A 27948-nucleotide genomic window follows, 5' to 3' on the forward strand; every position below is an offset into this window, starting at 1 on the left:
TCTAATAAATGCTTCTAAACTGTTATTAATGCTTTTGAGGTCTTCCCTTCCTTCTTCCCTCTTTCCTGTGCAATGCCTTATGGCTATAAAGATCTTATCTTGTAAGGAGACATACAAGATAATCAGGACGCCTTGTACACACCATGCAATATCCCGTCAGACAGACAGGTCGAATCGATTACTTCTGACATGTCTGATCTGATTTCCGGTTGTTTTTCTAATTGTTTTTCCGACCACTTTGATACAAAATTGATCCGAAAAACTATCGGAAATCAGATCGAACCTGTCAGAAATGATCGATTTGACCTGTCTATCTGACAGGAAATTGCATGGTGTGTACCAGGCATAAGAATAAAGCCCCATACACAAGCTCGATTGATATACCTATCCCTCTGGCGACGCAGCTGGGCTGTGGCTGCACAGACATGAAGTGAGCCTATAGACTGACATTGTGTTCTGTTGAAATGCCTCAGAAGACTTTATTCTAGCATGTGTACGGGCCTTAAAAAGCTAATGAAGGCACTGTCATTCATCCAATAAAATGGCACACATCTGCTCCAAAGTGCACCAGATGAACCAGATGGACTTCCAGAATTCTGGTTAGTTAGATACACTGCTGCTCCTGATAAGTCCATCGCAATTTGAACCAAGACTTGAGGCTAGTATACATGATGCTAATTCTTGTCAGCCTGACAGGTCTAATTGATAATTCCTGGCTTGTCCAATTTGCTCCCGATTGAGAGCAGGATTGATTTTCAAATCACTACTGCACAAAATCGATCCCGTTCTCATCTGGGAGCAGATCAGACATGCCGGAAATTATCCATTCGACTCATCAGTTTATTCACAATTCAGCATGAGTACACTTTAGGTTGATTCACTATAACAAATAGCGTACCTTATCAGAGTTAGCATGCCTTATCAGTGACGCATAACGAGCGCTAAGAACGTATACCTGCTAATTGGCAATGACGAGAGTTCCACTCGTCCTGCCCTGAGCCCCTGCGGGTCCAATCTCTTTAAATGAAATGATTCCCGCACTTTGATTGGCTCAATAGGCTGCCTATCACTTGGCAGGAAACTTGACAGGCAGCCTATTGGGCTAATCAAAGTGCAGGGATAATGTCCTTTAAAGTGACTGGACTCGCAGGGGCTCAGGGCAGGACGAGTGGAGCGAGCGCTTGCTATGCTACTCTGATAAGGCATGGTAACTCTTATAAGGCATGTTAACTCTTAAAAGGCATGTTAACTCTGATAAGGCACACTATTTATTATAGTGAATCAACCCCTAAACCTTTAAAGGGAATCTAAACTGAGAAGGATATGGATTTTTCCTTTTAAAATAATACCTGTTGCCTGACTCTCCTTCTGATCCTGTGTCTCTAATACTTTTAGCCACAGCCACCCAACAAGCATGCAGATCAGGTGCTCTGACTGAAGTCAGACTGGATTAGCTGCATGCTTGTTTCAGGTGTGTGATTCAGCCACTACTGCAGCCAAAGAGATCAGCAGGACTGCCAGGCAACTGGTATTGTTTAAAAGGAAACATCCATATCCCTCTCAGTTAAGGTTCCCTTTAAGAACCTACTCTTGTGTTATCCTCTCCAGTGATGTATACGGTACATCCTCCTGCTTGTATAAGGAATTCACTAACCATCTCCTTATGACATACTGTAAGTTCATAAAAAATAATGTTCCTACCTGCCTGCAGGTATGCAGTGCACACTAAATTAAATGTTTCAAAGAACAAAGTAGAAAGTTGCTAAAACCCAACAGTTCCTGGCTAATTGAGAGCTGCAGGGCATGCCTGGTCAGCCATTTAAAGTTAATGGCAACTTGGGGGAAAAAAAAAATCAGATGCTTACCTAAGTAGAGGAAAGGCTCTGGGTCATTTAGAGCCTTCCCGCTCCTCTGTCCCCTAGTTGCAGCGCTCCCCCATTTGCATCCCCCGGCGGAGGCTTAAGAAGTCTTTAGGAGCTGAGTGCTCCCGAAGACTGGCGGCTCTGTACTGTGACTGCATGAGCGTGTGAGAGAGCGTGTGAGAGAGCATGCTCGCGCAGGTGCTTTATGGAGCCGCCCGTCTTCGGGAGCACTTGGGCTTCTAAAGCCTTCCGAGACCTCCTTCAGTGACGGAAAGCAGTATTTGACCAATTTAGTCGAATACTGCTAGGGAGCCAAAACTGGAACGAGGGATTCGTGAAAGGAGAGGAAGCTCTATAGGATCCAGAGCCTTTCCTCTCCTTGGGTAAGTATCTGTTTGATTTTTTTAACAGGTTCCCATTTACTTTAAAGAGACTGTGGAATAATGATGAGCAAAATATCCAGAAGAAAATGCAGCACAAAAGGGTCGCTAACCAATTAAAAGTCAACTGACCTATTAATCAGCTGCTGGCCAAAAAATCTGCAGACCCAATACCCAGCTAGCCCATATTCCTATCTCTAATATAAAATAAGGACACTGGTTGCAGATAAGAGACCCCAAACCATCAATGCTGCTCAGGGGTAATACCCACCAATGCATTCTAAGGAAAAGCACATGAAGACGAATAGGAAAAGCAAACTGCTCAAACCAGATAAGTTCATGTCTATGTAGAAAGGTTTTGGGGTTTCACATAGTAGGTTTGCACTCCTGGAGCACGTAGGTGATAAGAGAGCAGAGAGAGGCCAGGAGCCCAATGGTGCAGTACCGTTAGTTTAGAAGTAATTGTAAGTATATGCTTTTATACTCACAGGGATGGTTTGCAGATACCTGTAACCACCGTAGAGGCTTGTGGGGAATAAATCGACCCCGCTCAGCTTTCCAGGTCCTGCTGGATGTTGGATGGTTGCTCTCCTAAATACACTTTTGGGTAAAACTAGTACCTCCAAGGGAGGTCTTACTGGAAATTTGTCTGGATGTAGGTGCCCAGAATATTATAAAATGATTTTTTAATGGCATAAACATCTCTGTTTTCTCTTACCTCTCCAGAATATAGGATTCCAGTTTAAATGGAAAATGTGTTATTCAAAACACAACGCGTTTCATGGGTCCTAGCCCACTTCCTCAGGTCAATACACAGTGCCTTGTAACAGTGTGCATAGCGTATGGACACCCCTCAATATCTCTAGAGGCGCCCATACTCTATGCACACTGTTACAAGGCACTGTGTATTGACCTGAGGAAGAGGGCCAGTACCAGCAAAACGCATTGTCTATCTGTGTTTTGAATAACACATTTTCCAGTTGAACTGGTGTCCTATGTTCTGGAGTGGTAAAAGAATACATCTCTTTTGTATGATTTTTATGCCAACAGAAAACTATTAATTAATATACTGAGTGCCTCCATTCCCACAATTTTCCTGTCTATGTAGGGCTGAATGCTGAAAAAACTGGTGCTACTGAAGTTTGAGGCTTGTCAGGAGATAACTCTAAAGTGTTAGCATATTTGAAGGTACAAGTAAAGTGCTTACTTTGATGTAGCTGCAGGAACAGGAAAAGGCCTCACAATAAAAAAAAGATTAAAAAAAAAAACATTTAAGAAAAATCCTGATCTTCAGATAATAGCTGAGTAAATTGGTCTGTGCTGTTGAATAAGAAATATAAAGGATTTTTAAACTCTAATACACAGCAGGAACTCTAGTCACATAATCTGGGAGCAGATGAACAGATGTAGCATCAGCAGGGACAGAAATAGACCATGACAGGTTTTTTAGTGGAGAACGTGCAGGAGTGACACGAGGAAAGGGAGTACAAACTTCTGAAGGACTTTAATACATAGTTCACATATACTACTGTTACTTACCCAGTACTTTCCTCTCGATATCACCTGTAATGGGGGGAGCAGCACTTGGTTCTCCCCCTGCAGCCTTGGGTTTGGGTTCTTCTGTTGGTACCTCACTCATGGCTGAAGCTTCTTGGTTCCCTTTGATTCCCTGCTAATTGATGTTCGGAGATTAGGGGGGAGAGGCAGGGAGGATCTCAGATGGTATCTCGAGGGATCTCAATCCTCGACTTAGCTTGTTCTCTTCTTCTCCTCACTGATCTTACTGCCCTAAAAATGGCCTTGCAGGACCTTTTATACGGAGGGGCATTCCACTCCCCCTCCTGAGTTAAAGAGACAACTGCAGGGTTACTCACACTGTAGCTTACTTATAGCCCATGCAGGTTTCACTGGTCATTTAATTGCAGTATATTTTAAACCTGAAATCTTTTGGAAACTGTCATGAAGATTGCGCTAAGCACAATGATATACAATAAACTACCAAACTATATCATGCCATTAGGCGCAGTAATCGTATGGAACGTTGTTTCATTTCTCTGCAACATAATTTACATGTTGTATCAGTATCCTGAGGAGGCGGGGCAACATGTGAAACAGCTGTCGACACAGGTGGCCTTTTAATCCTGTTGTAATTTCTTGCCATGTTCCAATAAAGTATTTTTGTATCGAGTTCAGAAATCCATTGATCTTCATTTTTACTAATAGTTATTATTCACAACACTATTGCCTTGTGGCACTAGAATTCCAGGTATGAATTGCTGCCATCGTATCTGCATGGAGTTTGTATGTGCTCCCTGTGTTTGGAGTATTCCCCTACAACTCCCTAAAAAAAAAAACATAGCGATAGGTTAACCACTTGCCGACCGCGCACTCATAACGCGCGTCGGCAAAGTGGCAGCTGCAGGACCACCGGCTGCAGGCTAATTAATCAGGAAGCAGCCGCTCGCGCGAGCGGCTGCTTCCTGTCAATTCACGGCGGGGGGCTCCGTGAATAGCCTGCGGGCCGCCGATCGTGGCTCGCAGGCTAAATGTAAACACAAGCGGAAATAATCTGCTTTGTTTACATTGTACGGCGCTGCTGCGCAGCAGCGCCGTAAGGCAGATCGGCAATCCCCGGCCAATCAGCGGCCGGGGATCGCCGCCATGTGACAGGGGACGTCCTGTCACAGGCTGCACAGGACGGATAGCGTCCTGTGCAGCCCCGATCACCAGGGCTGCCAGGTAGGAGAGGGGGAAGCGGAATTTCGCCGCGGAGGGGGGCTTTGAGGTGCCCCCCCCGCCAGCCACACGCAGGCAGCAGAGATCGGACCCCCCCAGCACATCATCCCCCTAGTGGGGAAAAAAGGGGGGTGATCTGATCTCTCTGCCTGGTGTTTGATCTGTGCTGGGGGCTGTAGAGCCCACCCAGCACAGATCACATAATTCAACGCTGGTCCTTAAGGGGGGTAAAGGGTGGGTCCTCAAGTGGTTAAATTTGTCATCTGTATTATAAGAGAAAGATTTGAAATCCAATTTCTAGGTCTAGATCTAAAATGACCATCTTATAGTTGATCAGTGTCACTTTTAGGGTGAAATCAAGCCTCTGTAGCTAAAAAGCCTGTTTAGAGATTTTGAGCACATGGCGCGTACACACGCACTATAACCGTAGCCTGTAGGGATCATGACATGATACCTAGGGTGACGGTTCTGGCTAGGGCTGAATTTACCATAAGGCACTGTAGGCACGGGCCTACAGGCGCCTGATGATGGAAAGGCGGCTCACTCCCCACCCCCAGTGCCTCCCTCTCTCCTTCCCTAGAGTCCTGATAAGAGTGTATATGAGAGATTTCTCGCCCAGCTCTCTGCATTTCACTGACGAGATCTCCCTTCAGTCGGGGGCACCTCTAGCTACTTAATACTGAAGATAGCGCTGGATACCTAATACTAAGGGACACCTGTAGCTATGATGGACAAGGGAAGTAAGGGAGAAGTGACAGCTGGGCCAGCCAGCCACTTGCGGTGCGGTTCGGCAGGGGTTTGTAGGCTCATGGAGGGTGAAGTCTAGGGTGCCAGCCAGGACATCTGTGCCTATAGGCTCCTGTGATATAAATCCGGGCCTGGTTCTTGCTATGCGGGCATAGAAGATGAATTCCTCTGAGACAGCCAAGTGCCGCACAGAGTTGCTATGTGCAGGGGTGGACAGACAGCTAGCTAGACAGATAGCTAGAAATCATCGGGCCAAACTCCTCTGCCGCAAACTCCAGCACAGTAGTCACGGTCACGATCTGCCACCAACCCCTGATACTAAGTCCACCGCTGGAATCACAGACACTACCACTAGCCGGAGTTCATCTATACTGTTGGCACTGCCAGAGCTGCAAATTACATTTTGTCCCATGGTGGCACCTAAATCCTCAGATACCCCTTTGGTGTGAATGCCAGGCGTCACATTTAGAGGAAACCAAGCTCCATTCATCACCAGGAAAAAACATCCCTACAGTGAAGCGTGGTGGTGGCAGCATCATGCTGTGGGAATGTTTTTCAGCGGCAGGAACTGGGAGACTAGGCAGGATAAAGGGAAAGATGACTGTAGCAATGTACAGAAACGTCCTGAATGAAAACCTGATGCAGAGCTCTTTTGAACTCAGAGTGGGGCGACGGTTCATCTTTCAGCATAGCAACGACCCTGAGCACACAGCCAAGATATCAAAGGAGTGGCTTCAGGATAACTCTAAGAATGTCCTTGAGTGGCCCGGCCGGAGCCCAGACTTGAATACATTCACTGGAGAGATCTCAAAATGGCTGTGCTCCAACACTTCCCCTCCGTCCTGATGGAGTTTGAAAGGTATTGTGAAGAATAATGGGTGAATCTTGTGGCTTCATATTCAAAAAGACTTGAGGCTGTAATTGCTACCAAAGATGCATCCACAAAGTATCGAGCAAAGGCTGAGAATACTTATGTACATGTGATCTCTCAGTTTTTTTATTTCCAATACATTTACCAAAATCTCAAGATAACTTTTTTTACGTTGTCATTATGGGGTGTTGTGTGTAGAATTCTGAAGAAAAAAATTAAATGACTATTTTTTGGGCTAAAAGACTCACTTTTTCTCCCCAAAAGTGGGGGAAAAAAGTTACTACATTGTATAGTCCAAATGCAGGGAGTTCCTGACTTGTGAATGCCTGCCAATATGAACCTCCAACCTGCTGCAATGTCGGGACTCCCTGTACTGTGCCCATGCAGAGGAGGACACAGGGACAAATGAAGGACACAGGGACAAACGGAGGACACAAAGGGGTATATAGTAGCAAACTAGTAGGACACAAGGGGGCATAAGGGGAACAGAGGAAGAAACAAGAGGTACAAGGGGACATAAGATACAAAGGGGCATAATCCACTAGATGCCCCTCCACCAAGGATGCACCAGGTTTAGTATATTTTTCCCCTGGTTTTGTCCTCTAAACCTAGGTGTGTCTTATGGTCAGGAGTGTCTTATTGTCCAAAAAATACGATAATCCCATTTTGGAATAGAACATAACAAAATGTCGAAAAAGTGAATACTTTTCAGATGATATAAATACATATCTATAGATATATAGATAGATAATACACATACACACACACTGAGGCAGATAGGACTTCAAAACACTTTTGACCTGGAGAGCAAAGATGCTGAATACATTTAGTTTTTTTTAACTCTGTCTTATAAATAGGTTGCTTGGTGTTTAATCATCCCAGCTGGTGGATTTCAATAGGCATTTGCCACAAGTCTGTGGAAAGAAGTCGTAACAGATCTGTCTGTCCTGTGTTTAGTCACACACCACACTGACCTGTCACTGCCTGTTGTTTTTAATGAGGGCTCTAATGTTCATGTCTCTCATGACAATCACTAGATCTTACCCAAGCAAGCCTCTGCAATATCAGGTTATTCAGCATGCACACACAATTAAAGAGAACCAGTCATAAATCTACTCTGATAGGATATAACAGAACTTTCACCAACAAGGAACTTCATTTTTTTTTCTTCCATGATCACAAGTTCAGGAGTGGCTCTGTTGATCTATTTGGCTGCATTAGTGTTTGAATAACACCAGAAACCAGCATGCAGCTAATCTTGTCAGATTTGCCAATACTGTAATATCAGAAACACCTGATCTGCATATGCTTGTTCAAAGTCAGTGGCTAAAGTGTTAAGGTGCGTACACACGTTGGACCGACACAACCTACCAGTTGTCAAGTACTGACAGAGTTATTTTGAATATTTTCTTGCTTTCTGGTAGCTTATTTTATTGACAAGTTTAAAAATATCACCTAGGAGAAAACTTGGGAGAGAAAGGTAATCGCATATGGCCCTTGCAATTATTTTTTTTCTCCTGCATTTTCTCCTAGGACATAATTTTTCATTTTCTGTTTAAAATCATTTTTCAACACTTTGCAATTGAAAAAACATCAAAAAGTAGGTGAACGAGTACTACAGAAATTAGTTAGGTATTTAATTGACAAGTTGATAATTTCACCTAGGAGAAAAAGACATGTGAAAAAGTGAATTGCATATGGCCCCTGGGCCCATATGAACCTCACTTTTTCTCCTGAGTTTTCACCTAGGTGATACTTTTAAACCTGACAATAAAATGCCCTTTAAAGAGAATCTGTACTGAGAAAATCTTACATAAATAAAAGTACCAGCCTGTTTGTTGTCTTCTCCTAGCCCCCTCTGTGACATTTTCACTGCTCTTGCTGCTTTCTTGGTGATAAAATCACAGTTTTATACATTGTTTTTGTAAACAATGAAGATGGCCGCCAAACAGGAAATACATAATCAGAGCAGGTGCCTGTTTGCAGAGGCTCCTCCCAAAAGTGACTTGACTGCCGTAATGTTTCTCCCACTTGTTGCCTTGGCTGCTTGTCTGGGCGTTGAACTGATCTTTCTGCACTCACAGCTGTTCACAAGGTCACAGACACGCTGGCTGTGAGCAGAGACCTGTCTGTAAGGGATAAACAAAGCACACACACAGAGACTGCATGGGGCGTGGAGGAGGTGTGCATAACTCCTCCCAATCACAGCAAAAGGCAGTGCATTCCTCTCTGCCTCGACAAACCTTGACAAAGGAAGATTAGATATATTACAGAGACAGTCCAACTAGAAAAGGGTGCAGTAAGCCAGAGCACATTAGAACAGGTATAGGAATTTATAGGATAGAAGAAATACGGCTGAACATTTTGTTACAGAGTCTCTTTAAGCCACCAGAAAGCAAGAAGATGCTCAAAAAAATTTTGATATAACTTTTTCACCTATATTTTGGTAATATTTTAGTTAAAAAGTGCTGGAAAGTTATTTTAAACCGAAGATAAAAAAAATCATCTCCCACAAGGAAACTCAGGTGAAAAAGTGAATTGCATAAATCCTCTGGTGTCTAATGCCTAATTCCTTATACAGTTCCCTGGTGTCTAGTGATCCTCCTTACCCTATACAATCTCCTGGTATCTAGTGGCTCCCTCTCTCCCCTATACAAGTTCCCTGGTATCTAGTGCCCCCCCTCCCCTATTCAGTTCCCTAGTGATCTAGGGCTTCACCTCCAATATAGCTTTCTTGGTGATCTAGAGTGGGCCAAACATAATGCAAAGTAGGGAAACCACTTGAGGACCAAATTTGATGGCTCTGCTGGCCTGATTTGGGCCAGAGTTTGACATATATGGACTATTACTACTGTGTGACTAGCAGGAATGGGAAGAGAAAATACTGTATAGCAATGCAATAAATACTACAACAATCATTGAGGAATGTGGGGACAAATCAATGGGTCATCTCAACGTCATAAATCCATATAAACTGTCAGGAAATAAGACCACTATAACCAGTTCAGCCTATCTGGACAAGTAAGTTCGTCCAGATAGGTTCTGCTGCCGCCGCGTGGTGTGCGCGATCGGGCGCACGCTCCCACCGCCCACCCCCCGATCAGTGAATGGGAATAGAATTCCCATTCACCGATCTAACTTCCCCGCAGAAAAACCAACGCTTTCTAGTGAGAGAGCGCGGTATTTCTGCCCACCAGGAAACTTCTCAGTGTTCTTTAGTTCCTGGATGCGAGATCGTTCGCATCCAGGACTTTGACTGTGGCTATCTTGTGGCCAAATAGTAAACTGCACCCACATACATTTTTCAATAAGCAATTATCCTATTTTACATTTAAAATTGACTGTTTCCCTCCCACACCAAAAATTACTCACATTTTTTATTAAGAAAAAAAAAATACAATAAAAACAAAAACATAAATAGTTACCCAAGGGTCTGAACTTTTTAAATATGCATGTCAAGAGAGTATGTTATTATATTATTTTAAATTATACGCTTATAAGTAGTGATGGACGCAAATTGAAAAAATGCACCTTTATTTCTAAATAAAATATCGGCACCATAAATTGTGATAGGGACATCATTTAAACGGTGTAATAACCGGGACAGATGGGCAAATAAAATACATGAGTTTTAATTACGGTAGCATATATTAATTTCAAACTATAATGGCCAAAAACTGAGAAATAATGAATTTTTTTCATTTCTTTCTTAATCTTCCCGTTAAAATGGATTTAGAAAAAAATAATTCTTAGCAAAAATGTAGCACCCAAAGAAAGCCTAATTAGTGGTGGAAAAAACAAGACATAGATCAATTCATTGTGATAAGTAGCAATAAAGTTATTGGTGAATGAATGGGAGGTGAACGTTGCTCGGATGCATGAGATTTTCAGCACTGCAGTGCTGAACCGGATAAGAATTGTGAATGACAGAATGTGTTGATAGCAAATTAGCTCTTTATTTATATTACCAAAGAATATAACAGCACACATTTAATGTGTATTTTAATTTTAAAACACACAAGATGTCACGATAAAAAATACTGGTACAAATTACATTGCAGACATTGTGGCAATTCTGGCTTAAATGATATCCTCGGCAGCTCAGAACCCAGAGCACATTAATAAGGCAGTGTCAGGCGCTCAAACCCACTAAGAGAGCAGTTTCCATTTATCCTAGTGCCTCTAACAGTATAATTATATGGTACTATTTTTCATAAAATATGCAAATCATTTTAGTCTGTGGCGGTAACACAGTCCAGGCAGCCCTGGATTTCCATAAAAGTGGTGGGGTGGGTGGATCTCCTCTGCAGGGTCCTTACAGACGGGACTTCTGGGGAACTGGTCCCAACCATTTTTCACCTAAAAGGAAGCAAAAGCAAACTGTCAGAATGGAAGATTGTCATATTCTTCTCATGACCGTTGCTTTTTCAAGTCTCAGGGATAGACTGACATTGCAAAAATGGTGCCAGAAAGTAAGTGGACCTGAACTCTTGCACAGGACAGAAGGAAAACAGAGACATGCACTCTGTATGTATTTAGAGTTTAGCCTGTCTAATCCCCCCTTATCTGTGACTAAGCACAAGTTGCAATTTGATCCCTCCGCTGTATCAGCTGACTGCCACAGCAGAGAGCTTATTTGTAAACACAGGATGTTAACAAAATGTCTGGTTCCATTAAAGCAGGAAGTAGACAGATTTATTGCAGGATTTGTAGCAGCTGTAACAACACAATGTTTTTTCTTTAAAGGTTATTATGCTGTTGCTTATCTTTTAGAGCAGAGGGACGTTTTGAGTTCAGGTCCGCTTTGATCTCCTCTTATCAAAACATACTACGCTTCATGAGCCACACATCACACAATTATATTATAATATCAACCCCCAATTTATGGTGGACCTCAACTTAGAGGAGTCATGTGACCCTAACTGTGAAGACTGCACCACTGCTTCTCACCCTCAAACTCTACCACACAGTGTCCAGATCCCACCCTCATGTTCTGGCCACGCCTCCATCTTATACAGCTAAGCTTTAGGCATTGGTTGCATTTGAGTCACATATCTGAAACAAGCACGCAGCAAGTGGAGTCAGACCAGAATCAAATATCTGATCTGCATGCTCATTCTGGGCCAGGTACCTGGAAGGAAGTATTAAAAGTAGAGCATCAGCACAGAACTGGCATCGTTTATTAGAGAATGAAGCTGGCAGCTACTGTATTCCTCGGACTTCAGATTCCCTTTAAGTGGCAGGCCAGCTGCACCCCATACTACAATCACTGGTAGCAAATCACTGAAATACTCACAGCTGCCCCCTCCCCGCCTCCCCACCAAAAAAAAAATTAGTAGGGAGAGGTTAGTGGCTGCAACAGCAACATCCTGCATCCAACCAACAGCCCAATGCGCTCTCTCAAGAGGAACTGCAGCAAGAAGCAGCCATGATCTCAACCAGAATCCCCATCGCTGAAGCCTCCTGGAGATGTAGTGAGTATTTAGTATTTAGGAGAAAGGTTTTATAGAGAGTAACAGAATTGCACTTTTATAACCTGCAGATACATTTCTAAAAAAAAAAAATGAAAATCCAAATGTGCTGCAGTAGACAACCTTCCTTTACACTTGGCACAGATGGGCAGGTGGCACAGTGATGTAGTGTACTGGGTAGCTATAGGTGGCACAGATACTGAAAGCCCAGCAGCAAAGCTTGCAATCATTGTGACATGTGGCTAGACTTGGGGCGGTTTGGGAAAAAGCACCCAATTTAATACGGGCACCTCTAGGCAAAAGCCTACAATCATGGCACCTACAATGCTAGGTACACACAATACAATTTTCGGACAAATTTACTGTCAGGTCGATTATTTTAGACACGTCCGATCTGATTACCGATTGATTTTCCGATTATTTTTCTGTAAATCAGTAAATCTGTCAGAAAATTGTATAGTGTGTATCCAGCATTAGTAGAATCCCATGGTTGACACAACCACTTTATTAAAGCCCATTTTATACTCACCCAGCTGATGTGCCAATAATTCAAAGCGATCTGATCCAAAATACAGCTGCGGTTTGTCATTTATGTGTGCAACGACAGCAGGCATGCCAAACACCTGCAAATAAAGCACAACACAGAGTAGCATACACCACATTCTAGAGATATTGTGGCATTTGTTGTTTGCCTGGCATGACAATTCCTGCATTCACATGGGTACGCTTACCCCATACTCCAATGCCCTCTCCGTGGCCTGCTTCAGCTTCTCCTTTATCTCCGGGGAGGAAATTGCAGCCAGGGCCTTCTTAGCTTCATCCTCCGGCATCCCTGCTTTTTTTGCAGCCTAATAGAAACATACAGTTAATTACAGCAAAAAAAAAAAAAAATGTACGGTATATTATAATCAATATCATCTTCACACCACTGCAGCAAATACAATGACAAAAAGAGACCAAACTGATTGTTGTGCAATCCGGAAGTTTCTTCAGTCCAGGCCAAACAGGAGCATCAGAAATACTTTCCAGTTTGCATCATCGATCTACCCATTGTGGAACTAAACATTATACTGATAGCAATGCCAGTGCTGCCCTATCTGCTGCTGGGGGGGGGGGGGGGGGGGATGTTTCAATTAAAATCAATAGCACTCAGTCACACTAATGTGGTGAAGGAACGGCACATAAAACATTTGGCCAGAAGCATTTTGACAAGTTGCCCCATTCAGCTGCCTAACTTGGCAGATCGCTGATGAAAAAAAGAACCAGTGTCAAAAAACACCTGTATGGAAGAAGAGAGACATGAATGACCATTTCGGGAGACAAGCAAACTGCTTAGCAGACAAAAGGGCAGCAGTTAGAGGACAACTGAAGCAAGAGGGATATGAAAGTTGCCATATGTATTTCCTTTAAAAGCAATACCAGTTACCTGGCTAGCCTGCTGATCCTCTGCCTCTAATACTCTTAGCCCTAGACCCTGAAAAACCATATACAGATCAGGTGTACACTTGTAGTTATTTTTTGAGGTAGTGGTCTTTTGAGCAGAGTGAGGCGAGCATTACCCAAGCTATGAAATACTCAGATTACAGAAAAGGGTCAGCTGATGGGAGAAGCATCAGGAGAGATGCCAGGAATAATAGTCCTGCAGATTTATGTACAACTTGTATAACAGTCCCTGCTCAGTTCCTTGTAAGTACTGCCTTGGCAGTAGGTAAAAATAATTTATAAAACTAAAATGGTAGTAAACCTTAAAGTTTACCCGAGATGGTTCACTGGCCCTTTTTTATACTTACCTGGGGATTCCTACAGCCCCATGAAAACTGTGGCCTCCCTAGTTGTCACCCTTGGCCCCTCCGTTCTGGTGCGAAGACTCCCGGTAATTCGCAAAGTTGCTGCCAGTTGTGGGCTTCTGTGCATGCACAGCTCGGCCGCGCACACGATCCTGTCCCCAGGAAGCATTCTGCTCCAGAAGGCTCCATGACGTGGGAGCGCAACGAGGGTTGTGCGTGCGGCTACACATGCGCACAGGGTCGTGACTGCCCGGATTACCGGGAGTCTTAGTGCCAGAACGGAGGGGCCAAGGGCGACGACGAGGGAGGCCACGGTTTTCATGGGGCTGGAGGAAGCCCCAGGTAAGTATAAAAAAGGGCCAGTGTACCATCTCAGGTACACTTTCAAGTGTATTTGAGATGAGTGGAACCACTGGATTTTTACTTACCTGGGGCTTCCTCAAGCCCGAAGTAGTCTGTTAGTTCCCACAGTGTCCTCCAGTCCCCATCCATTCTGCTGCTGTCAGGGGCTGAACACCTACTCGATTGCGATGCCGCGGTGGGTGCGTTCAGCGGCTGCACAGTTACAAGCCTTAACTAAGCGTGCAGGCACAGAATGCTCCCGGCTATGGGATAGCGATCTCGGAAGGGCGTGGTCTGGAACTGCTCCTGCCAGTAGGCCTTGGGATCGCAGACTCGGACATTGAGGAAGCTGATGGACTACAGGGGCTTGAAAAAATCCCAGGCAAGTAAAAACCCACTAGTTCCCCCCTTTACCTTTACCTTAAACAACTGATGCTTTTATTGCCCAAGTTATGGAACCAATATAATCATCCCCAAATTGTTGCTGCGCCCTTCATTCTTCTGAAAGGGCTTCTCAGAGGCCCTCTCTGTTTCTAGCCTCGACTTTATCATGCTAGCCAATAGCCAGGACTACCAGGCTGCTCTTGCAATTTTGCCCCCACCAGTGCAGTTGGGAAGCAATCATATGGGTGGTTGATGGTGGGCCAGATGCTAGTCAAAGAGAGCAAGCAATGGTGAAAAGGGCTATAGGGAAGGACCAGGAATTCCATTGCAGTGGAAATAAGGAAAACCCATCACCACGGACCTATAACTAAAGTGTGCTCAAAGCACGTGTAGCCAACTAGTGGTCCCTCCCTGCCTGGTATGTTTCTTTTATTACAAGAGCAGATGTTTAGCCTCATGAAAGGGAAGCTTCCCTCCCAGAAACGCGTTGCAAATAAAATATATACTTCACAAACACAGTCATAGCCGTGTCTTACTTCCACTTTCACACCCCGCAGCAATTCCTCTACTCATACTTGCTGCTTGCAACCTGCTTAGTGCCAAGTCGCATTGCTGCGCAGGGGGAAAACCGCAGAATGCAGCTGTGTGCAGCCAGTTAGAGCAGGCACCAGCTTCATGAGGACCCTCATCTGAGTACAGCAGGAGCCCTAAAAAAGCTTCATGCCTTGTCCACAGCGAGAGGGACAAAGCTTTACTGCTAAAAACCCAGTACGGGCTTACCAGCCACCAATTCAGGTGAGGTTACTCCTCAGCCAGTCCATAAACGCATCTGACACCACTGAGTGCACTCCTTCATTTATTTATTTTCTTGTCACCCCTATTGCCAGATCCTCCCACCACCAGAGTGGCCCACAAAGTGGAACCAATACCAACCACACACCCTACCCATAGACAACTGACTTTGAGCACTCCTTTTGCAATCCACCAAAAGTCACTTGTCCTACTCCACACATTACAGACTGAAATACCTGGGTGAAATCTAAGGCTATATGCTCTACATAAGACAATCCCATTCACACAGAGATTTCCACCACTTGGGGGCGCACTGTTATTCAGATGTTAGCAGGGGTTGATTAAGAATAGTGAGGTAACTAATATACAAGGATACTCCGGCTCACAAACTTGTCACTCTATAAACATAATACAAGATCAAAACACTGACATAATTACAGGAAGTGGCATAAACAACAAACACAACAATAAATAATACCTCCAAAATGCTCTGAGGTTCTGTAATATCTTTATCCTATTAAAAACAAAACAAAACAGCAGAGTATTATTATACAAGAAAACGAAACCTGCCTATTACAACATAGAGATATACAATCAGAGACATGCCTGAATCAGCACCCACCTCAGACCAGATCCGCATCCACAGCTCCCTTGAAACTGGTTCCAGGAACTCAGGATGTGATATCTGGATGGCAGTGATGAAACGCATGGCAGAGAGACTCCCTGTAATACAGACAGTGTTACGGATACAAGTGGAGTGTGAAGGAAATCATCTACATGTATTAGGCACAATACAAATGTATGCTGCAATACAGTTCTAATAACTACATTTATGACTTAAAGTGGAACTGTAGTGAAAATAAAAAACAACATTGCTTATGGTTTACAATATTAATTTATAGAATATTTAGACAGTGTTTGCCCGTTGTAAAATCTTTACTCTCCCTGATTTACATTCTAAAATGTATCACTGGTGACATCTTCAGTTCTGCCAGGTGATCTGTACGGAATGTTCGTTACTGAAAGTTCTATGCACAGAGGAAGATATTGCTTGCTTGGCAGTTGGAAAAAAAAAAGCCATTGTTTCCCAGAATGCAACGAGGCTCCTAGACAGTCAGGACCATGGTCATGACATCACACAGTAGGAGGGGTCCCTGATCTTCTATTTGAGAAAAGATAGATTTCTTGTAGGAAAGGGGATATCAGCTACTTAATGAGATAAAATTAAATCCTGGGTTAAAGTTCCTCTTTTATAATTATATAACAGTTACTAACGCTGGCCAAAGAAGGGGTGGTTCTAGAAGGAACTAATACATGGACGATTTACCTTGCAGTTGTCAAACATGGATTATTTACAAGATAATGGGAAATGCAAAGGACTCTTTAAAGGACATAATCTTTTATTTGATCCCATCTAGCACATAAACACTTATCAAGATAAATCATTTCTAATTTGCAGGCAGAAATGATCAATGTCATGCCCATTTCAGCTGCCCAAATTACCCTCACAAACATTGATACTGAGGATAAGGCTTGCTGTTAACAATTCTAAATCTTCCCTTTGAGGATGTCTCCCTCTAATGGACAGAATGGCAAAGTGTTTTTATTGACCACCCGTAAAGTGCACACAAAGTGCTACCTTCTTATATACAGTATGTGCACACTTTGTTTATTGGTTATTAACTATGGTTCTGTATAACACTATGACCCATATGCAATTAACTTTTTCTCCTAGGAGATAATTTTCAACTTCTCTTTAAATTAAAGTCAGTGCATCACAAGGGTGCTAGCCTAACGGGGAAGAATGTATGCAGTGCGTTATAAAGCATTTATTGTGCGTTGCATTGACATGTTTTGCATCGCGCTACACCAGACCCCGTGTAAATTGGCCTTCAAGGTGCCCACTAATGATTCAATCTTTATTGTACAATCTTGCAACTTTGATGTAATATAAGGGGGACTACCTAAAGCAGCCATTCAAAGTATATTCACTCAGTTTACCCTTCTTTTACATAGATTTTGGTAAAATTGGACAATCAAGATTGTCTCATCAGTGGGCAGCTTAAAGCGCAATATAACCCTGCATTTCAACTTTGCTCTAAAACATTATTTACAGTATATTATATGCAACCAGCATTTTTTTTTTCTAGACCAGCATTGGAAGGGTTACACAGAGCTTTAAAATTTCTGGAGATTTCTGCAGACGCATCCGAAGCTGACATTGATACATTTTGTTTACATAAATGTATCTAAGTGTTGAATGTGACTCACTCTCTCTCACTGAGAAGGAGCTGGAGGAAAGCCAAAGAGTGTGTAACATTTCTCAATAGATACATTTGACTAAATAGAATGTAACAATCTGAACTTCTGCATATCTCTCCAAGGAACTTTAAACCTATGTGTTTAACCCTTCCAATGCTAGTCTATTAAAAAAAAAATAGCTTTTTGCATATAATATGCTGTAAATAATGTTTTAGAGCAAAGTTGAAATGCAGGGTTATATTCCGCTTTAAGGTTCAGTTCAGACAGACAAGTGTGAAGTTGGTGTTACCACTTCCCAAGCTCCTCGTTTCAGCCACTGACAACTATGTTTGTGGCTGTGCAAAACGGCAGACATAAAAACCACTACCCATTCCTACGATGGTACGCAGGTAAAGGCCTTAGGGGTGGGTGAAGCTATTGCCCAGCAAGGTTTTGTCAAAAGCTTGACAAATGCTTGCTATGAGGGTTGAGCAGTGGAAAGGTTCTCTTTTCACACAAATGTCAGTGAACTGCTCCATATTTGAACAGCATAACTCGTACAGAGCCAGGAAGGGGGTGGGTGGACCTATTGTTGCTGCAGTTGAGATGGAGGAAGAGATAGTTTTTTTGGGGGGGGAGGGGGGGGGGATCAGTGGCCACCTAATCCTCACCATCCTTCTTTGCTATTTGATATTACTCATTGTCTCACTTCACTCACTGATGTTTTCTGGTTAGGAACGTTTTAATTACCATATGTGCTCGAGTATAAACCGACCCCCTCCCCCCAACTTTTCCCTAAAAAAACAAGAGCAAACAAACAAAAAGTATAAGTCGGGGGTGGGGGGTGTTTGTGTGTGGCGGAAATGCCACAACAGCAGAGAGTTCACCCACCAGCCACCAACAACCAGGTGTCTAGCCATTAATATTGTATGCAAAAGTTCCATTATACTCAGCATTTGAAGGATACTGCAAAGCTGAAGAGCTGCATATAGCAAAAGCTCACACACGACCATATGAAATGAATAAATACATATTTTACATGCATATAGTGGGGGCACTCGGGAGGGGGGGGGGGCGAGGTAGCCAAAGTGTAGTGACTCGAGTATAAGCCGGGCCAAGACACTTTTGGGCCCAAAAACTTGGCTTATACAAGTATATACGGTACATAATATCTGCATGGTCTTTTGGAATGCTCTTTGTGCTTTTTGATGTGAGATATATACACATTTGTTTCCTATAAAGTATAAATCTCTATACATTTTGAAAGTTTTTGGTACACATTAAAGCGGACCCAAACCAAACATTTTTTTAATTCAAAATATTTAGTTGCACTACTCTGACACAAAGAAATAAACACTCCTTCAAGCCTATGAGCATTTCAGTGCATGCATTTCACCCTTCTCTCTTCATAAACTAGGGTTATACAGGTGGCAGCCATTACTTCTGAGCTTAGTAGGAGGTTTTAGATTAGGGGTGCATTTGTCATCAGCTACCGTCCCTCACAGGGGCATCGTCTATGTGAAATCTCACACAAGCTGAGACCACCTCCCCTGTGACATCATCAGTAGCAGCCTGTGTTTTGTTTTTGTTTTTTATCCCCTCCACCAGTCTGCCGGATTCTGTCCCGGCAATATGAAAGGAAGGGAGGGGTTCCTCCAATAAATGTAAAATATTTTATATTTGTCATCATGCAGCTGAAAAAAGGCTGCCATTTATTATTATAATTTAGAAAATCGATTTTATTTCTGAAATCTTGTATTTTTAATTTAACTTTAACTTATTACTTAATTTTTGATCCGGAACTTTTTGTCCCGTTTCCTTTCACCGCATATTTATATATACATAGATTACTCTTGCCAAAGCATTGGCTATGTAGATGAATACTTCAGTTACTCAGAAATGTATAATCATATGAGGTAATTTGTTTATCAGGGAAATTTGCCACGTGGTATTTTAGTGATTATCTGGATGGGTCTATAAACATATTATTATTGTTCATGCCACTTGTGTCGCATTTTTTGATACTTCATTGTTGCCCATTCTGATTTATTGCTGTTCCCCTAGACTCCACCTTCAGGTTGATTTTTTAAATTGTTTTTATATTGGACTTTGAATTGCTTAATAAAGTATGAATTTATAATTTGCCATAATTATTTGGTATGGCGCTTTTTTTCTTTAGCTGCTCTCCTGTATATATTTTGATGTTTAACTCTTTAGCACATTACTTATATTATTTACTGTATATTCTGGCATATGAGACTACTTTTTAACCCTTGAAAATCTTATGAACAGTCAGGGGTCATCTTATACGCCGGGTGTCATTGATGCTGGGTGATACGCCCTATCCTGGTCCCACCTCTCAGATCTCGCTGCTGAGGACTGTAGTGAAGCGGCGCAGGCGCACATGTGCAAGATATGAGAGGCAGAGAAGGAGGTAAATAGGATACAAGGGCGGGCCAGACAGGTGAATGAGGCGCGTTTTATGGGCACAGCGAGATCTAATCTTCCATACCGCTCTGATAAACAGGGAGAGCTGACCAATCCGTTTGGATTGGTCAACTCTCCCTAACCGGCCAATCCCCTGTATAGTGTTAAATACTGGGTACCTTATACAGTACAGCACCAGTATCTGTTCATACATAGCATCAGTATATGATGTTTTTTAAATGTTTATTTGGTGTGCGTTAGAAGAGGGGTAGTTTTATACGGCGAGTATATCCCAAACTATGTTTTAACTGGTAAAGTTGGGGGGTTGTCTTATACGCCCAGTCTTCTTATACGTCGGAATATACAGTATTTCCTTTTGGATTTATTCAGTATGATGCTGGTCTCACCTAAGGGCCCGTTTCCACTTGCGCGGTTTCCGCGCCGAGTCCGCAGAGTTTCCCCGCAGGCAAATCTCGGGGGGAAACTCTGCCATAGGGAGTAATAGAGCCGCCGGCCGAATTGCTTGCGCCAGCGATTCGGCCGGCTTTTCCATGCAAAGTTGTGCGGGAATCTGCGAATCCCATAGCCATGCATGGCACGGCTGATGGGATTCGTCTGCGTACCCGCAGACCTGGAAGTGTCTCGTAGATGCGTGCGGCACAAGTGGAAATGGGCCCTTAGTGCTTGTGGAGGAAGGAAGAGAACCAGCAATCCTGTCATGAACATGAGAGAATCGCCTTAAAGTGGCACTATAGTGACATAGAATGTACAGCGCATCTGGAAAATATTCACAGCGCATCACTTTTTCCACATTTTGTAATGTTATAGCCTTAATCCAAAATGGATTCAACTCATTTTTTTCATCAAAATTCTTCAAGCAACACCCCATAATGACAACGTTTAAAAAAAGTTTAATATTTTTGCAAATTTATTTAAAAAAAACAAACAAACAAACAAAATGAGAAAATACATGTACATACAGTAAGTATCCATAGACTTTGCCATGCAGCTCAAAATTGAGCTCAGGCGCATCCTGTTACCCCTCATCATCCTTGAGATGTTTCTGCAGCTTAATTGGAATCCACCTGTGGTAAATTCAGTTGATTGGACACGATTTGGAAAGACACACACCTGTCAATATAAGGTCCCACAGTTGACAGTTCATGGGCCTGATTAAGGCCCCGTTCACACTGCACGCGTTTCCAGCCGCGTTTTGGAAACGCGTGCAGGTGGCCGACACGCACGACATCAGACATTGCATAGAGTGCAATGTCTGATGTTCACACTGCATGCGTTCCGGACCTGTGCGGTCCGGGAACGCATGCTGCACACATTTTTTGTAAAAACGCATGGCTGTCCCATTCACTTTTTAGTGATGGGATCAGCCACGCAACGCATACGAACGCGGATGGCGTGCGTTCGTACGCGTTGCGGTCCGCATGTGTTGCGGTCTGCGTTCTGCAGTCTGAACGGGGCTTCACAAAGCGGTGCTAACAGTTAGCACCGTGGTGAAAAGCCCTTTATGACGCCTAAACTCTGTTTAGGCATGATAAGTTTAGGTGTGATAAGTTTAGGTGTGATAAGTTTAAGCATGATAAGTTTAGGTGTGATAAGTTTTTAGGCGTGATAAGTTTAAGCACCAACTGGGTTAGCACCGCAGTGCACAGCTGATCAAAAGTTTTGCGCTAGCAAAGTCTGGTGCATAGAATTTAATGGCGCTGCTTTGCATGCGGGACTTTGCGCGCGATCTAAACTTATCTAAACGTATCATGCCTAAACTTATCATGCCTAAACTGAGTTTAGGCATGATAAAAATGGTTATCACGCCTAAAGTCTTTAATAGCGTTATCACCGCTTTGTGAATCGAGCCCTTCATGTCAGAGCACAAACCAAGCATGAAGTCAAAGGAATTGTCTGTAGACCAAATCTGGGGAATGTTACAGAAAAATTTCTGCTGCTTTGAAGGTCCGAATGAGCAGTGACCTCCATCGTAAGTGGAAGAGGTTTAATGGGAATCGGAGTTGAAAATAAACTTATGAGATAATGATTTGTATGTGTAGTACAGCTAAGAAATAGAATGTTAGTAGCACAGGTATGAGTCTCCTATTGTTTCCAGTAGAGGAAGAGTTAAAGGGATACTTTAGGGGGGTCCGGGGAAAATGAGTTGAGCTTACCCGAGGCTTCTAATGGTCCCCCGCAGACATCCTGTGCCCGTGCAGCCACTCACCGATGCTTCAGCCCCACCTCCGGTTCACTTCTGGAATTTTAAACTTTAAAGTCTAAAAAACCACTGCGCCTGCGTTGCCGTGTCCTCGATCCCGCTGACGTCACCAGGAGCATACTGCGCAGGCCCAGTATGGTCTGTGTCTGCACAGTACGCTCCTGGTGACATCAGCGGGATTGAGGACATGGCAACGCAGGCGCAATGGTTTTCCGACTTTAAAGTCTGAAATTCCAGAAGTGAACCGGAGGCGGGGCTGGACCATTGGTGAGTGGCTGCGCGGGCACAGGATGTGTGCGGGGGACCATTAGAAGCCCCGGGTAAGTTCAACTCATTTTCCCCCGACCCCCTACAGTATCCATTTAAGATACTTCAGTTATCTATGCAGAAAAGCTTCTCTGACTAATTTAGTCAGAGAGCAATGTTATTTTCTGAAGCACTTATCTCAACCTGTGTTCTCATTGTTTGTTTATTTAAGGTTTTGCTGCCAGGGAGTTCAAAGGTTCATTAGCTCTGCTCTGTTTCATCATTTAAAATATATATTCTTAAACAGAAAATATTAGGGAATGCTGCAATTTTATAGAAAAACGGCTATATAACTGAGAATAAAAGTATGAGACTCTTTCTTTGCTACTAATGTTCTATGAATTATCCGTATTATACATACAATTCATTATATCATAAGGGTTTTTTTCCACTTCAGTGACACTTTAAAGGAAAACTTAAGTCAAATATAAAAAAAATGACATTTACTCACTTGGGGCATCCCTCAGCCCCCCCGAAGCTGGATGGTGCCCTCGCAGCCCCGCTCCGATTGTCCTGTCCCCACCGGCGGCTACTTCCGGGTTCGGCGACAGCCGCCGACAGGCTGGAAACGCGGCTGATTTTCCACGTTCCCAGCTGCTATATCACCCTCTATGCTGCTATAGCGTATAACATATACGCTATAGCAGCATAGAGGGTAATTTAGCGGCTGGGAACGTGGAAAATCAGCTGCGTTCCCAGCCTGTCGGCGGCTGTCGCCGAACCCGGAAGTAGCCGCCGGCGGGGACAGGACAATCGGAGCGGGGCTGCGAGGGCACCCTCCAGCTTCGGGGGGCTGAGGGATGCCCCGGGTGATTAAAAATCATTTTTATATTTGACTTAAATTTTCCTTTAAAGCCACCAGGATTCTTACTAGAGTTGGCCGGCCATCTAAACTGAGCAATCAAGGGCCTTAGTTAGGGAGGTGACCAAGAATCCGATGGTCACTCTGTCAAAGTTCCAGAGGTCCTTTTGTGGAGAGAGGAGAACCTTCCAAAAGGACAACTATCTCTGCAGCAATCCACCAATCAAGCGAGTGGCCAGACGGAAGCTACTCTTTAGTAAAAGGCACATGGCAGTAGGGCTGCACGATATATCGATTTAAAATAGAAATGGCCATTTGCGGCAAGACGCTTTCCTAATCGTCAAAGTGACAATTTTTTTCATTTGTACAATTTTAAGCGTGTGGGCTTCTTACGTGTACTATTTTAATCGTTCCATGCGTAAAATTGTTTGTGTTGGCCGCGTGGCATGCTTCCTCCTTCCGGCCGGAAGGAGTCCGAGTGGTAATAAGTAGTGTAATGCGGCCAGCACATTGCTTGTGGAGGAGAAGGTTCTGCACATCTCCTGTTCTGCACTTACACCCCATCTCCCGTGGTCACAGTGCACTGTACATTTGCTCACTGCCCAGGATCTGCTAACTCTCCACTATCCTGTCGAGCAAACAACTTGGATCACCACCACTGCTCACTAAGTGACCACTGCCCAGGATCTGCTGTGGTACTCCGCTTTGCATTTATTAATAGCTGCTATTTGTTTTGATAAATTCACAATGCAGTAAAATTATAAACATGACAGAAAATGGCATCATACTATCAATGTGATAGTATGATGTCATTTTCTGTCAATGCATGTTTGTAAATGTTGCTGTACATGTACATGTGAATTTAATGTTAAAGCTTGATTTGAAGAAGATCGTGAAAAAAAATTAAAAATGCAATTTTTTTACAGGAAAAAAAAAATATTGCAATTCAATTTTTTCCTAAAATCGTGCAGGCTTACATGGCAGCCCGCCTGGAGTTTGTCAAAAGGCACCTGAAAGGCTCTCAGACCATGAGAAACAAAATTCTCCAGTCTAATGGAGACAATGATTGTAACCCAAGCTTCCAACCCTCGACAGCTTTTTGCTACCTTCAATTCCCTCCTCAACCCCACTCCTCCCCCTCCCAGCTCCTCCCTCTCAGCCAATGACCTTGCCAACCACTTCACCACTAAAATTGCAACAATACGCAATGAAATTTCCCTCCTCCATCCCTCCCTTACCAATGCGTCTCAGGTTGTCCCCTTGCCTTCCCTCCCAGCGGCTCCCTTGTCTCATCCACCCCTCGCCTCTTTTGCTCCTGCCACCATTGATGAAGTCAGCCTGCTGCTAGTGGCTTCCCCCCCCCCACATCCTCTCCCTGTGATCCGGTACCCGCGAATACTCTTCGTCCCCACTTCTCTGACCTGGCCCCAGTCCTCACCTCCTTGTTCAATCTCTCCCTTTCCACAGGCATCTTCCCCAAAGCATTCAAACAGGCCACTGTGCTTCCCCTGCTGAAAAAACCCTCACTCGACCCATCCCTACCCTCAAACTACCGCCCAATCTCCCTCCTTCCCTATGCTTCTAAACTCCTCGAACGCCTAGTCCACCAGCGCATTACCCAATACATCAACACCAATGCCCTACTTGACCCCCTACAGTCTGGATTCCGACCTGCGCACTCAACTGAAACAGCCCTCGCCAAGGTGGTCAACGACCTTACCCTTGCCAAGGCCAAAGGCAGTTATTCCATCCTGCTCCTCCTTGACCTCTCTGCAGCATTTGACACTGTTGACCACTCCCTCCTCCTCCAATCACTACAGTCCATGGGCATCCATGGGCTTGCCTTGGCCTGGATCTCCTCCTACCTATCCAATCGCTCCTTCACCACTTCCTTCAATGGCTCCTCCTCAACTCCTGCCCCCCTTTCAGTTGGGGTCCCCCAGGGCTCTGTTCTAGGCCCCCTTCTTTTCTCCATATACACTTCCTCAATTGGCAAGCTTATCTCCTCCCTGGGCTTCAATTACCACCTTTATGCAGATGACACTCAGATTTACCTCCATACCCCCGATCTCTCAGCCACCACCATAAACAAGGTCTCCTCGTGTCTCTCAGCAATTTCCTCCTGGATGTCAGCTAGGTCCCTAAAGCTTAACCTAGACAAAACTGAGCTCCTGATCCTTCCACCCCATGCTGCTGCACCCATCCCAGGTTTCCACCTCACAATCGACAACACAACCATTCTCCCTACCTCCCAGGCCTGCTGCCTGGGTGTCACCTTGGACTCTGACCTCTCCTTCATCCCACACATCCAAAACATCACAAGAGCCTGCAATTTCCACCTCCGTAATATCTCCAAGATCCGCCCATTCTTAACCCCGGACACGACCAAACTGCTCATCCATGCCCTCATCATCTCCCGCCTTGATTACTGTAACTCACTCCTTTCTGGCCTCCCCCTGAAACGCACTGCCCCCCTTCAATCAGTGATGAACGCGGCTGCAAGACTCATCCATTCTTCGCACCGCTCTGCATCCACATCTCCCCTTTGTGAATCCCTGCACTGGCTCCCTATCCGTCTCAGGATAAGTTTCAAGATTCTATGCCTGGCGTATAAATCTGTGCACAAAACATGCCCTACCTACATCTCGCAGCTTGTTCACAAGTATACACCAGGTCGCCCCCTCCGTTCCTCCAACGACCTTCGCCTCACCACCCCGCGCATTTCACACTCCCATGCCCGCCTGCAGGATTTCTCAAGAGCTGCCCCCACCCTCTGGAATGCCCTTCCACCACCCATCAGACTTGCTCCCTCTTTCAACACATTCAAGCAAGCCCTCAAAACCCACCTCTTTATGATGGCCTACCCACCTCCTACCACACAGTAACTCTCTAAGGAATATTTAACAGCCCCCCCTAGTGTTTCCACCCCTCCCTTTAGATTGTAAGCCTCTGGCAGGGTCCTCCACTCCCTAGTGTAATCTACAGGATCATGTGCTCCTGTCCTATGACAGCCTGTACTTGTATTACTGGGCCTACCTAACCAGCCCATATTGCATGATCATGTATTTTGTACAATTTGTATGTATAACTTTGTTCTATGTGTATAACCCTATGTATGTCATCCTTGTATCATTGTATATATTTATTGTCCAGCGCTGCGTAATATGTTGGCGCTTTATAAATACAATAAATAATAATAATAATAATAATAATAATAATCATTAAAGCGACTCCGAGCAGTGCAGAAAATATGGAAAGATGCATATCATTTTAAAGCTCTCTTTCTCCTCTTTCCAATGATATATAAACCACCACCCTACGTCTTTTAGTTTTCGCTATTTTCGCGATTGAAATTGCCGCGGCCGCGATTTCGATCGCGAAAATAGAGAAAACTAAAAGGTGTAGGGCAACGATTTAGGTGTCATCAGAAAGAGGAGAAAGAGAGCTTTAAAATGATATCCATCAAGCCATAGTTATATTGTATTACACAGGACGACACTTTCCCCAGTGTCAGCAGCTCCATTCTGCTGAATGCAGCTGCTGACTTTGACAAAAAGTCGCCCTGTGTAATACAATATAACTATGGAAAGATGGATATCATTTTAAAGCTCTCTTTCTCCTCTTTCTGACGACACCTAAATCGTTGCCCTACGCCTTTTAGTTTTCTCTATTTTCGCGATCGAATACGCGGCCGCGGCAATTTCAATCGCGAAAATAGCGAAAACTAAAAGGCGTAGGGTGGTGGTTTATATATCATTGGAAAGAGGAGAAAGAGAGCTTTAAAATGATGTGCATCTTTCCATAGTTTCTGCACTGCTCGGAGTCCCTTTAAACTCTGGTGTGAATGCCAGGCGTGATGTTTGGAGAGAACCAGGCACCACTCATCACATGGCTAATACCATCCCTAGAGTACAGCATGGTGATGGCATAGGTGTGTTAAGCTTGTGGCATCATATTCAGAAAGACTTGAAGCTGTAATTGCTGCCAAATGTGCATCAACAAAATACTGAGCAAAGGCTGTGAATACTTATGTACATGTGATTTTTTTTAATAGTATTTTATACTATTGGGAATTTGAGCGGCAGCAGGGTGAGCCCTAATTCATCTCACTCTGCACCCAACTCACCAGCAGTGTATACATGCCTGCGCCCCTGTACTGTGTCCCCTCATTTTCCCTGGTGATCCAGTTGTCCCCCTACCCCTTAAAACGATCCCTGGTGATATAATGGAAACCAGCTCCCCCTTATAGTTTGGCATGGAGGTCTAAAGGCTTTTCCTGGGGTCTGGGATCGTTTGGTTCCCCTCACCTTTATATATTATTACATGGCAGTCTAGTGGTCCCCTCTTCTCTGTATAGCTTTTCCTGGAAGTCTAGTTGTCCCACCCATCCCATTTATAGGATTCCCACTTACCTCTCTGCATTCCTGCACTGATCTTGTGGCTTGTATTAAGACTTGCCTCCCCTATCTTGGCTGGGACTAAATACATGCAAGTACAGTAGGCCAGCTGTTGTATGGGCCAAAGGAGAGCTATGACCATTGCAGGAAGGGGAGAGAGGTGGGAGGATACTTACCAGCAT

General features: G+C 44.0%; 2 protein-coding genes across 3 annotated transcripts in view; both read right to left on the minus strand.

Annotated features, from left to right (window-relative positions):
- Window positions 1–4035, minus strand: part of YBX3 (Y-box binding protein 3) — a 36076-nt gene extending 32041 nt beyond the window's left edge. For both annotated transcript variants that reach the window (XM_068255633.1, XM_068255634.1), the window contains exon 1: window positions 3782–4035. In XM_068255633.1, coding sequence (XP_068111734.1) covers window positions 3782–3881 — 100 coding nt within the window. In that variant the 5' untranslated portion in view covers window positions 3882–4035. The remainder of the gene's footprint in view (window positions 1–3781) is intronic.
- Window positions 4036–10532: 6497 nt separating this feature from the next.
- The window catches only part of GSTK1 (glutathione S-transferase kappa 1), a 33281-nt gene continuing 15865 nt past the window's right edge, over window positions 10533–27948 (minus strand). Inside the window, exons 4-8 of the mRNA XM_068255396.1 lie at window positions 15995–16095; window positions 15851–15886; window positions 12799–12915; window positions 12597–12690; window positions 10533–10955 (exon numbers count right to left, since the gene is read on the minus strand). Coding sequence (XP_068111497.1) covers window positions 10912–10955; window positions 12597–12690; window positions 12799–12915; window positions 15851–15886; window positions 15995–16095 — 392 coding nt within the window. The 3' untranslated portion in view covers window positions 10533–10911. The remainder of the gene's footprint in view (window positions 10956–12596; window positions 12691–12798; window positions 12916–15850; window positions 15887–15994; window positions 16096–27948) is intronic.

Source organism: Hyperolius riggenbachi, chromosome 10 (genome assembly GCF_040937935.1).
Source record: "Hyperolius riggenbachi isolate aHypRig1 chromosome 10, aHypRig1.pri, whole genome shotgun sequence".
Taxonomy (NCBI): Eukaryota; Metazoa; Chordata; class Amphibia; order Anura; family Hyperoliidae; genus Hyperolius; species Hyperolius riggenbachi.